The 13,500-nt window shown below is 40.4% G+C and overlaps 1 protein-coding gene across 1 annotated transcript; it reads left to right on the top strand.

Annotated features, from left to right (window-relative positions):
* Positions 1-3,171: 3,171 nt before the first annotated feature.
* On the top strand, positions 3,172-9,835 carry Smp_202680 (uncharacterized protein; the record flags this gene model as incomplete). Its single annotated transcript, XM_018796866.1, has 2 exons — positions 3,172-3,206; positions 9,580-9,835. 2 exons carry the CDS (start codon positions 3,172-3,174, stop codon positions 9,833-9,835), a joined length of 291 nt encoding a protein of 96 aa, XP_018651964.1.
* Between the last annotated feature and the right edge of the window lie 3,665 nt (positions 9,836-13,500).

The raw sequence follows: 13,500 nt of genomic DNA, 5'->3' as shown, positions 1-13,500 counted from the left end.
CTTCAAAAGAAAGAGAGAGGGTATTATAATGAACGTCACCCAATGCTACGCGCCCGCCAACAGCTACAATGAAGACGTTAAAGATCAATTCTACGATAGGCTTCAGTCAATCGTCGACAAGTGCCCAACAAGGGACCTGACCGTTCTAATGGTTGAAATGAACAACACAGGTTATGAAGACATCATAGGAAGACATGGACTAGGAGAAAGGAAAGACCATATCTTCATCAACAAAAGTTCAGGAGGACTATGAAGGATGTGAGAACCAGAAGAGGAGCTGATATCTCATCGAATCATTTGCTGGTCGCCAAGATGAAAGTAAAACTCGAGAAGCAGTGGACAACGGGGCGGACTACATTACAAAAGTTTAATACGGCTTTTGTTCCAGATACTGACAGACTCAACATATTTAAGATAGCCCTCAACAAGTTCCAGGCCTTTCATGATCTCAATGGAGAGGGAACTACTATAGAGAGCAACTGATAAGAGGTAAAAGAGGGAATCATTTCAATATGTCAGGAGGTTCTGGGCCAAAAGAAGCACCATCACAAGGAATGGACCACTGTTGGTACACTGGATAAGATTGAAGAAAGGAGAAACAAGAAGGCAGCAATCAATATCGGCCGAACAAGAGCAGAAAAAGCCAAGGCACAAGCTGAATACACAGAAGCAAACAAGCAAGTGAAGGGAAGCATCAGAACCGACAAACGTAAATATGTGGAAGATTTAGCAATGACAGCAGAAAAGGCTGCAAGAGAAGGAAACATGAGATAACTGTATGATACAACAAAGAAACTCGCTGGAAATTACGGCAAACCAGAACGACCAGTGAAAAGCAAGGAAGGCAAAGTAATCACCGACATGGAAGAACAACGAAACAGGTGGGTAGAACACTTCAAAGAACTCTTAAATGGACCAGCTCCACTGAACCCACGCAACATCGAAGCAGCACCCACGGACCGTCCAATCGATGTTGGCCCACCAACAATTGAAGAGATCAGCATGGCCATTAGACAAATCAAGAGTGGCAAAGCAGCGGGACCAGACAGCATTCCGACAGAGGCACAGAAAGAAGATGTTGCAGCAACTGCCAAGATACTCCACATTCTCTTCAGTAAGATTTGGGATAAAGAACAAGTACCAACAGACTGCAAAGAGGTACTTCTGATCAAAATACCGGAGGAAGGCGATCTCAGCAAGTGTGATAACTACAGGGGCATCACTCTTCTCTAAATACCAGGAAAAGTCTTCAACAGGGTGTTGTTAAACAGAATGAAGGACTCTGTAGACACTCAACTTCGAGACCAACAGGCAGGATTCCGTAAGGATCGACCGTGTACTAATCAAATGGCAACTCTATGGATCATTGTGGAACAATCAATTGAATGGAATTCATCACTCTACATCAACTTCATTGACTACGAGAAAGCATTTGATAGTGTGGATAAGATAACACTATGGAGGCTTTTTCGACACTACGATGTACCTGAGAAGATAGTCAATATCATACGGAATTCCTATGATGGATTAAACTGCGAAATCGTTCATGGAGGACAACTCACCGACTCATTCGAGGTAAAGACCGGTATTGGGCAAGGTTGCTTACTCTTACCCTTCCTCTTTCTGCTGGTGATCGACTGGATTATGAAGACGTCAACATCTGTGGGGAAACACAGAATACTATGGGCAGCTAGGATGCAGCTGGGCAATCTATACTTCCCAAATGATTTAGCTCTTCTATCACACGCGCAACATCAAATGCAGGAGAAAACGACCAGTGCAGCAAGAGCCTCAGTAGCAGTAGGTATCAACATACACAAAGGGAAAAGCAAGACTCTGATACAACTCAACATGCATCTATGGAATCACATTTGACGGAGAAGTTTTGGAGGATGTAAAGACCTTTACATATCTGGGCAGCATCATTGATGAACACGGTGGATCTGATGCAGATGTGAAGATGCGGATAGGAAAAGCAAGAGCAGCATATTTACAACTGAAGAACATTTGGAACTCAAAACAATTGTCAACCAACACCAAGATCAGAATTTTCAATACAAATGTCAAGACAGTTCTACTGTATGGGGCGGAAACCTGGAGAACTACGAAAGCCATCATCCAGAAGATACAAGTGTTTATTAACAGTTGTCTACGCAAAATACTTCGGATCCATTGGCCAGACACTATCAGCAACAAGCTACTGTGGGAGAGAACAAACGAGATTCCATTGGAGGAAGAAGTCAGGAGGAAGAGCTGGAAGTGGATAGGACACACATTGAGGAAAGCATCCAACCGCGTCACAAGACAAGCCCTCACATGGAATCCTGAAGGCCAAAGGAGAAGAGGAAGACCAAAGAACACATTACGCCGAGAAATGGAGACAATCATGGGAAGAATGTACAAAAACTGGATAGAACTAGAAAGGAAGGCCCAGGACACAGTGGGTTGGAGAATGCTGGTAACCGGCTCTGCTCCATTGGGAGTAACAGACGTAAGTAAGTACCTGACTAGGTTGGGCTCAATAATGATCATGCCACTGGTATTCGCAGTTTGTCAACGCTTTAACCAGTGACACCTTCTATTATGAATCGTACCCACCAAGTGAAATGAAAAGACAGAAGCGAGGAGGTTGGAAGATATATTTGATACGTTATCAATATATCGTGGATCGATTGATCCAATCTGGCTAGCGATTACAAGGGATGTTGAGCACAGCGTTTCCACTTGTGATCTGGTGTGGATGTATGACCAAGCGCCTTCAGCTAGGTGAGTCCGTCAAAACTAATGTCGTCAACATCCCATGTCGAAGACTGACAGAACTATTTATTTTGGGGATTTATTTACCGCTACAATATAATTCGTGCCTTAGTGTATTACATTAACTCTCCTCCAATCACTGTGGGATTAGTCGTTCAAGCTTAGACGAGAGTTCTTATTTTACAAAATATGTTCCTATTTTAGTAAAAGAAACTATATCTACACAAATTATACAGTTAGTCACGCGCGAGAATCTCCTGCTGTCAAATAAATCAGACTCACAAGAATTAGTGTGTCTTAGTAGATAGACTATCCTCTATAGTCACTGAAAAAGGCCTGAAGTTGCACCTTAACATTAGTTCGGATATTGTTTATTGAAAGTTCGAATGTTGGTGGTATGTGTAAAGTTTCCGAATGGAGACAAAACTTTTAGGGAATTTGTCAAGAGTGTAAGTCCTTGCCCTTTCCTCGTTTATATGATTTGGGTGATGTCTATAGACTGTAACACGTACTTTTCATATGTCAGAAGTGGAAATGTGTAAGTTGTACTAGCCGGAACAACAATAAATTCCTGAATGAGTTCAACGTCATGTATACATGATTACTCATTAAATATAAAATGAAATTAACTTCTGCATACTGACTTTGTAATGCAGTCATGCACATTTCTAGATATATCCTTTGCACATAAAAAGACACATAAAGTCATTTTATTTCAGATTCAGACAGAATAATAATATTGTTAGGCTGTAGATAGAATAAAAAAAACAATTATCATTATTCAGATTCAGACAGAAGGTTTACGACCCATGTTAGTCGTTTCCCGGTAGGATTCTGTGTGTCTAGTCTTCTCTCGAATGAGTCGATTTAAGGTATGGACACCGCTGCTTCAAATAACAGGTTCCCAAAATTGATGACTGACATCATCACCGTGTGTGAAGATAAGGTTCAAGAGAGATGAAGAGTTTTGTTGGTTATATCTCGTAGGGTCTCTAATGTTCTGGAATATGGGTATCATTACCAATGTTTGACTTGATAAATTCAAATAAATTTAGCATTGGATAGATTGTTATAAAAAAATAATATATTTGTAATGTCAGATGGGATTCTGAGGATATTATAGTAATTTTAATAGTTAGGGTCATTAGTCAAGTGAAGCTAGACCACCATGGAGAACCTGGAAACAATGGACGCCCGCTTCGTCCTATTGTGGTACTCATGATCTCAACTATTAAAATTACTATAATATCCACAAAACCCCTTCTGATATTATTCAACGTATGCTCACTAGTGACTGGCTTCAAGAAGTATTTCCTGGAGTTCTAGTGAGAAGCGGTGACCAGTAGAGTTCAACCGGGTCTGTTGTGAGATAGTAACTCACTGAAGACAGTGGATGTGTCGCCCGATTTCGTGGATTACTTGAGGTTAGACATTAACACCATTGGATGCCGCCTTAGAGGTCTAGAAGTTGAGCGTTCGCGCGCGAGGCCGATAGGTCCTGGGTTGGAATCTAGCGAGGCGGGATCGTGGGTGCGCGCTGCTGAGGAGTACCACGATAGGACGAAACGGCCGTCCAGTGTTTCCAGGTTCTCCATGGTGGTCTAACTTCAAATGACTCATGACCTCAACTATTAAAATATTTTTAATACCCAATGAGTAGAAAAATTAGATTTTCTTTCTCTTTGTGACTCAATGTGAATCACTTCTTCAGAGGAAAAATAACTAAATCAAAATTGCGGTTTCTGACAATTTGCAATCGAATGATGCTCCTAAGTTTCTCCAATTTATAGACGGTGCATTAAAGCCGCCTACTATAAGACTTTTGCCTCTGTTATACCAGGATTTAAGTTTGCCTAGGAGAAAGTCATCCACTACACATTCCGGACTGCCGTATACTACAACTATTTCAATATCTCGCCGTCTACACTCCAGCCTACAGCGCACCAGTTCACATGTGCCTGAGTCGTGTGCCACTGTTTATTTATTTATTTAATCACATACATATTGGTACAAAGGGCACCAGATACTTATGCGCCACACAAAATAATGAGAATGGGAGGAGAAGGAAGAAGATGCGTATATATAAAGGAAGCAAAAAAAGGATGAAAAAAAGAAGAGCAATGATGGGGGGAACTGAAATGTACGACCAGAAGAACTCTCTCAGTTAAGAAAGTTATAATCACTCTTTATGAAGAAAGTACAAGAAGGTTACAGCAGGCTCGCCACTGGCTTTTATTCTGAGCCATATCCGATAACTTCTCTAGCCACTGTGTTGCACCATCTCTCGGACCCTAGCCAGGGAGTCGTGAAGGACCAAAAGAAGCTAGCCCTTTGCAGCTTCCTTTCATACCACGACACCATGTCATACACTAACCATCTCTCCGCTTTTTCCAACCAGAACCAGCGTCGGCAAATAATGCACGATGTGGAATTCTCTGGGACAACATTCGTAGAACATGTCCAAGTCACCGAAGTTGGTGTTTCAAGATGGTGACACCAATTGAGTTATCGTCTCTGCGCCCGAACACACGATGCCGAACCTCTGTATTACTAACATGGTGTTGCCACTGGATGTCAGCAATCCTTCGGAGACAACGATGATAGAACACAGAGTCGTCTAACATCCTCAACTCGGAGAGGCCAGGTTTCACAAGCATAGAGCAAAACTGCTCTCACCGACGCGTTGTAGATCCGACCTTTTACAGCCAGACTAACATCACGAAGGCGCCAAAGATGGCCCAGATTGGCATAAGTCGCTCTGGCTTTCATTATACGTGCATCGATCTCATCACTCACGCCACCACCAGCACTTATGTAGCTACCTAGATACACGAACTTCTCAACTACTTCAATCTGCTCACCATCCAGGGTGAGTACAGGATTAGAATCCTGCCAGTCTTGTAGGAGTACTTTGCACTTGGAGGGTGCAAAGCACATGCCGTACCTGCGGACAATGATTGCCAACTAATTAAGTGCGGATTGCATTCCTTGGGCATTATCGCACAGTAAAACAATATCATCCGCATACTCAAGGTCGAGAAGTTCTCTAGGCAGCAGATCCACACCGCCATCATTTACATCCATCAGAGCTGTTTCCAGTCAGTCAGTCACAACGTAGAACTTCGTACGTACGTACATCAGTTCGAGTTGCCATACCACATTAGCACAGAGATGAAGCTGTCGATTCAAATCCCATATTGGTAGAAGTAGTAAGAGTATAAGCATTATGTGAGAAATTATGGTTTGAAGAAGTTATTGAAGGAGTATAATCCAGTGAAATAAATTTGCAAAGAGAAAAAGATAGTGACATGAGGAATTCATAAGATTAGAAGTTGGTAGAACACAAAGAGTGGATGCACCTTCGCCATTGCAAACGATTTTCAGCCATGTCATTCAAGATCTCTAACCATCGATTGCTATCATCTCATGGATCCCAACCAGGTAGTCTAAACCTACCAACGTGGCTCAGTCCGATTGTCAGTGACTTCATCGATTTGTGCCACGTTTTGGTCTGGCCACTCCTAGCTTTCTTCCAACCTACTCCTACACCATGAAACATTGCACGTCGGGGCAGTCGGTGGTTGGGCATACGTAACACGTGTCCCAGCCATCTCAACTGATGAAGTTTCACTACTTCATCAATCGATTTGCCATCCTTACCTAGTACCCGTTTCCTAACAACTGCATTACTTACTCGGTGGTCCCAGCATATACGAGCAATGCTTCGAAGACACCTATGATCGAATACTAGTAGCCTAGGAATATCCTCTACTCTTATCGGCCATGTTTCACTGCCATAAAGTAGAACGGAACGAACTGCTGCACAGTAAACCCGTCCTTTGGTTGGTAGACGGATATCTCTCCTACGCCATAAATAACGCAAGTTGGCAAAAGCTAGACGAGCCTTCTGTATCCGTGCTGAGATTTCGTCGCACACCAGACCACAAGGGCTGATGAGACTCCCAAGATAAGTGAAGCAGTCAACACGCTCAACTTCTTCCCTCCCTATCATTAGTTCAGGTGTCCCTACAGTTTAGTCTATCAGCCCTACAAGGTAAGAAACCAAGCTATTGGATCTCACTATCATACACTTCTGACGTTAATCATATTTCTGAGATGGCAATGACATCATAGTTTTCTGTTTCCATCACTCTTTTGAGCTCCATCATTTTATTATGTGGGTTGCGAATATTTGTGCAGCACACTTTTAATTCTGTGAAGAACTTTCCGTTACCACCTATAGTCGTTTGGGAATTGTTTTGCTCCGAACTTTTACAATCTGAAAACCCTTAAGCATAAGGTTTTTTCACCGTTCCGGTGGCGCTCACTTATTTCTATCTCTGCTAATCATCTCTTAATATGATCAACCAGGCTAAAATGCTCACGGACATATATTCCGGATCCAGTCAGTTTGAGTGAATTTTCCAGCATTAAGTTTCACTCTTCAGCAAAAGCAAAGGTAATTTTTAAGAAGCGGCTTTTCTGGGTACTTTTAGAATCCACTTTTCTTCCTTTTCTCTCTAAAGCTCATGGATGCTAACTCCTGCTACTGTTTATGGAAAGTTTGCTTATTAAGGACTTAATGTGGCTTAAGTGGTGTTCAAATCTAGCCTTTGGTTCGTTTTCGGGAGATCCTGAACTTATGAAAATCACTTATCTGTTAGTGAGGTCCGTTTTAACAAGCTATGGAGTTTTATCTCTTAAAACGTTCCCATACCTGCAATCCGATCTGGCGTCAGACGCGGTCTCACTTTGTTTCCTTCCGTTTCCATTTCTGGGTGTAACTATAAGCCAGTCACTGACTCTATTGTCTATTGATCACATTTACACCACTCAGGCTTTTCTCCTCCATAGTCTGTTTTGCGTTGATATGTGAATCCGGAGCTGAAATCGTCGACTCACATATCTTAGAGCCCCCTATAATTTGTTTCTTCTCAGTGTGCTTTCTTTTTTTTCTTGTAACCACCCCTACATCTGTGTTTGTTATCCGCTACGTTATTGGGGTCCACCTTGATGATTTCATTCAAATCCATAGCTGGACTCATGATAATACTCATCGCTTCCTCGAAAACTAAAAATTGTTCACCTGCTTCTGGCTGTTTATCTGAGGGCATTTTTCTAGCTATGTTCAGCTCGATTGTGTCAAGAATTAGCGGAGACTTTGTGGAGCTGCATGCTTTGCACAACCAATATGATAGTGGCTAGCAGCACCCTTTATATGCAGCTGGTGTGAGTCCGGTGAACACGTTGCGGTACCTTTTGTTGCAGCTGTCACATTGCCCCCGAATTCCCTAGCATGACCGAGGATGAAGAGAGTCCACTCTCCCTTTGGAAATGCTCTTACATAGCCACGTGCATACAGCCACTGCCAGAGGACTCCTAATTACCATCTTCTTGTGGCATTTCTGTTGTTTACGAAATTGAGGGGACGAAGAGCGAATGCCCGGCACTTTAACCGGGTTGGTGGATATGGAGGATCCATCTAGGGGAGTTGGAGAACCCTGATTCCAAAACAACGATGAACATGGGCTCCAGGATCCCGAGGGAACAAAAGGCGCACGAACCCATTGTTGGTCACCGGCTATCATAGGACTGAATCTCCTTACGTTGCTCTACTGCCTTGTGGATTAGACCTTTAGGTCAAAGGTTTGAGTAGTGGCCCCCTAACAAAACCACCTGCTTTGGGTTGGGCGCCCGGGCAGTACCCCAATCCTCGCATAAATCAATGATAACTACCACTGGCCTCATTGTTATTGTGTGGCGCATGTGTATTTGCTACCCCTTTGTACCAATGTTTATGCGTTCAAATAAATAGATGAAGTTGTCGCATTGCATTCCATCTTCGACCGAGAAAAGCATGAGGGTCCACCACAACGATGTTTTACGTGCGTCATCAAAATTGTTTAGTTATCTCACAGAGAGAACAGGAAAACTGATCTCTAGGATGTGTTTTTTAAGGCTGTAAATGTGGTAGTAACTGAACACAAAATGCTGAAATTTATATGGTACTGTAACTGAAGAAAAACTTGACTCAAATAAACACAAAAAAGCCTTTATACCTTTGGATGCAATCAATACTAAAAGATTTACCCAACAAGGGAAAATACCATTGTCTTTTTTGTTTTTCTACTCAAAAAGTACAAATGATAAATTACTTTAAAAAGAAGATACTCTTGACAATTAAAGCGAAAATAAGTAGTCTTGATGCATAATGAACGATCAACACAGTAAAGCTAACTCAGCGAGGAAAAATACCACTTTCTTTTTGAAATCCTGTTTATCTCTATTCACGAAGTTCTAATAGTATAATCCTTTTTCATCTTTCTATTTTACTGCTTTATATAACCTCAAACTACGAGTGTTTTAGCCTGTCTCTGTCTTTTCACTGTTCATACCTCAAGGGCAGTGATTCATTGCTACTGGATACGAAAGCTTTATTAAGTGTAAGCTTCTGTTTTGTTCATAAACATTTTAACCCAGTGAAAACGCTGCTAGCTCTTTGAAGCTCTACACTATCGTCACCTTCAAAGAAGACAATTACTAGTCCCAATGAAAACCTTGAGGTCATTAGTGCAGATTTAAACTATACAATCCACCCCACGAAAAATATTTACTCATGAAATCAGCTTGTTAATTTACTTTTTTTCGAATATTTTCTATACTCTAGTTGCCTGTTGAATGTTAAACAGGATGGCATTTCTTGATCCCTACTTGTTAACCCTAACACTTGATATAATTAATTCTAACCTGGCTAAGTGCACTTTAGATTGAAGAACTTCGTGATATATATATATATATATATCTTTATATGTTTTCGCATAGGTCATCCAACCCAAAAGTAACGGCAGTGCAATGTATTGATTCGGATGGCCTCTGTATTGCCTCTCATGGGACTGTAAATGACCAAACCGCAGGAGTTCTCAGTAGCATATATAAACATGCAGCAGGTATTGAAGAAAGCTCCGAATCGCCAGTTTTAATAATTGAATTTGAGTCAAAGTGGGTAATCCTTATACATATATTGTGTTGTTTCGTACCTACAGATCAAGTATTTTGTGTGAAGTGTATGGGGTCTTAACTGTTGTTCATAAGAATCAGTGACGCCGCATCAATGGTCATACGGTGACGACTGCCTTCAGGTTTCAGAGTCCTTCGAAGCAACACTGATACCTCCAAATATATAGCTAATGAACAAAATCCCGGCTATCATTATGGTATAAGTTCCTTAAACATGACCATTTACTCATTTTATCCAAATTAATTAAAAATGTATCATACACTGTTAATTTTTTATTTTTGAATGGAGACTCATAAACTCGTAGAATCAAATAGTTCTTAGGAAAGCCCGAACAGAATTTTGACAAATTGACCTCTCGGAATCGATTATGTGTAGCTGTTTTAAACATTCGACTGCTGTTGCCCCTGGAACATCGTGTTCGAGAAATGCAGTTTAAATAAACATAGGGAAATTATTTAATTCCACATCAAACATCTACCTAGTGGGATGATGGAGTCTTAATTTTATAATAACGATGCTAACATGCGATAGCTGTAAAGATAGAATAAAATCTTGTTGGACCGCGTCGGCTAAAATATAACATTTTGCTTGGTTACAACTTAGTGCTTCTTATATGATATGTAAGTTTTCCCACCCATTTTCTGAACAAAAGCTTCACCATAACCATTACTGTTCACAGGATGAAAAGTTAAGATAATCGAACTGGGATTGTAAGGAAATTAAGTGTTGTCTCAATTTCTTCCAGGTCAAACCACTCGCTATTGCCGTTCACTTATCTCTTGTTATTTACTAATCCTAACCAAGAAGTATTCGTTTTACACATCTCAGCTTACCATCCAATTTACTATTGCGTTGATCCCGTTTATTTTTCGGTTTTAAAATGTACAAGGAGCTCTCAGTCTGATTTTCCGAGTAAAATCATGTATATTCGGAAGATACGTTGATGGATTTTTTATAGATTCTTCCCCTCTCAGTCTATTTTCTCTCATGCAGTATATAATGTCACCTACAAGTCCCATATATGGAGATTCACTAAGTTGCTAAATTTTAGGTTCGAACCCGCTCCACCTACTTTCATTTTTTATTACTTGAATCATTCGGGTGTAACCGATAAAAGTGGACGCTGACTGGTACACATAATGTCCACACTTTACTCCTCACAATACACTCTTAGGACCCGAGTAGCATAATAATTCCATAAACAAAAATTAGGGCTTTAACACATAAATCTATACCTGGTAAACGAGTTTTATCAAACAGTTAACTACCTTAATATTTGCCGGTTTCGAATACTAGTAGGATCTGTCAGTTTAAATCTTAATATCTAATTTCAACTCATGAGACATAAGTAAATTGTCCAACTGCAAATTAATATAAAGCGATTCTCAAAATAAATCGTTAGTATTTTGACTTCTTATTTTAGTTGGTAAAATACTCCCATTGAAAAATTCAAAAAAGTTGAACGAAGAAATATTTCTTTTCAATTAGTTCTTCATCATGGCTTTACACCAATATATATATATATATATATATATATATATATATATATTACAAATGGGTAGAAAGTCAATAACAATTAGATAGTGGTGAGTCATCTCAACAATGTAATCATCAGTTAGTTAAACAAAGTTTGGAAACTTAAAACTAAGGTGAATGTTTCTGTATTAAAAAGTTAGGTTTTCCAAAATGCATTTCTATGATTCCTGCTGTATGTAAGAGTTGGATTCTGAAACCATGAGGTTAATTCGGTGGGATTTTAAAAGTATCTTTAAACGCTGAAGTTCTATCTAGGCTGTGACTAGTATCAACTGGGTGCCCAAAGATAGAGCCTCTCATTACTTTCTTTTGGTCTTTAGTTAACAATGAGGTAGTGATCAAAAGTACGATGATGCATTTGTCTAATGAGCTTAGTACCTACGTAAGAGCAGTTAAAATTGTAGATACACATAGAGGTGGAGAAAGTAGGTGAACTCACTATCGGCCAGCTGAAGAAAAGAAGACAATCTTATCGTGCTGGATGTACGTCCTAAGGCTTTTTTGTATGTGTCAAGTCACTGTTTCTCTGGTTCTATCACCCTTGACCTGTAATTTCGAGAATATAGGCTTTTTAGATACAGTGGATAGTTTTACTTTAGGTGTAGTTGCAGACAAGTTTCGGTAGAAATTTTGACGGGTAACCGTGCTTACGTAGTAAGTCATAAATAAGTTGTCGTTCCTCCTTAAGACTATCATCAGAACAAATAATTTCGTCTCTCGGCCGAACATTTAACTGAGTTTGTAATGGGACGAAGCTCGGAAAGTATGTTGGTTGACTTTATGTAGTCAGTTTACAATAAACACTTCTTATTGGCTTGTCAGTAGGACGTTTAGAAAGGGAGTGGTTCCTCATTTTTCTCCCATTATGAAAATGACCGCCTGGTGAGCTTTATCAAATGCTTCTAGTAGGGTTAGAGGTTCGCTATTGCTTTTTGTAACAATGGGTGTATCATCCATATAGAGACAAGGAAATTCTAGTTTGCTTATCATACCTTTTAGAGGGCCGTTTTCTAATTTTACCAGAAAGAAATCAGCCAGGATTGAACCTCATGGTGATCCCGTAGCGACACCATCTTATTGTCTGTAGTGTTCTTTATAAAACAAAAAATGTACATTCATAGTACGTCTGAGTATTAATTCCTTCAGATAAGAGACATGGTTGCTAATTTTCGCTCCTCGGCCTTGTAACTCACTACATATAAAACCAACTTTCTATGGAATAAAAAGGATACATCAAATGATATCACATATTCCCTGTTCACTTTTAAATCTCTAATTCTATCAACAAATTCAAAACTATCTCTTACACTGTGCCATACTACTTCGTGTAGTGGCTTTAGAAGATCAATTAGCCATTTCGCAGTCGCATGGTAAGGTGGACTGACCATACCTAGAACCGGGCTAAGTGGTAAACCAGTCTCATGTACTTTCCGTAGGCCTATGTGTTACTGTAATATAATTGGAAGTATTTGAATTACTGTATTAACCAGGAATTCCCAAAAACAGTGCAATTTAAGCCGACTGAAACTAGGTGAGCACAAACGAACGTGTTATATTTAGAATTTGAAATCAACCAGGAACCAAGTACAAAAGACTCATTAGTTCGTACAAATACATCTGTCACAGTTTAAATAAGAATCCGAATCAACACACGAGACCAAGTTGGTCACAATCAAGTCCTTCCTACACCTCCTAATAACTCTCTTATCTCCACGACTAACCCTTCTCACGTCATCTTATCACCTCGCACCGCTAGGGCAAACGATCCGAGTAGGCGGAACTTTATTCCTGGTCTCTTGAAACCACGCTCTAAACTACATGTAGGAACTTTTAACGTCCGAACATTGTGCCACCTAGGTGGATCTTATGGTGTTGTGGCTAAAAGAACACATAATGGCGACCGTCTGTTGCAACTGTGCTCAGATAACCGTCTGTTTCTTGCAAATACTAGCTTTAAGCACAAAGAAAAACATCTTTCGACATGGCGACCCCCCGATTCGTCCCAACGTTGGACCCAAATATATCACATCGCTACCAGCCACCGATGAAGGGGCTCGATAGAAGACTGTCGCTCATTCTGGAGCACATGCTCAGATTCAGATTATGCTCTAGCGCGAGCACGTACCTGTCTGCGTCTTACTGGACGTAGGAAAGACACTGCAAGGAAGCCTCTTAGGGTTCTACTTAAT

Source organism: Schistosoma mansoni, chromosome 4, assembly GCF_000237925.1.
Source record: "Schistosoma mansoni strain Puerto Rico chromosome 4, complete genome".
Classification (NCBI taxonomy): Eukaryota; Metazoa; Platyhelminthes; class Trematoda; order Strigeidida; family Schistosomatidae; genus Schistosoma; species Schistosoma mansoni.
This window is presented reverse-complemented; position numbering and strand designations above follow the sequence as displayed.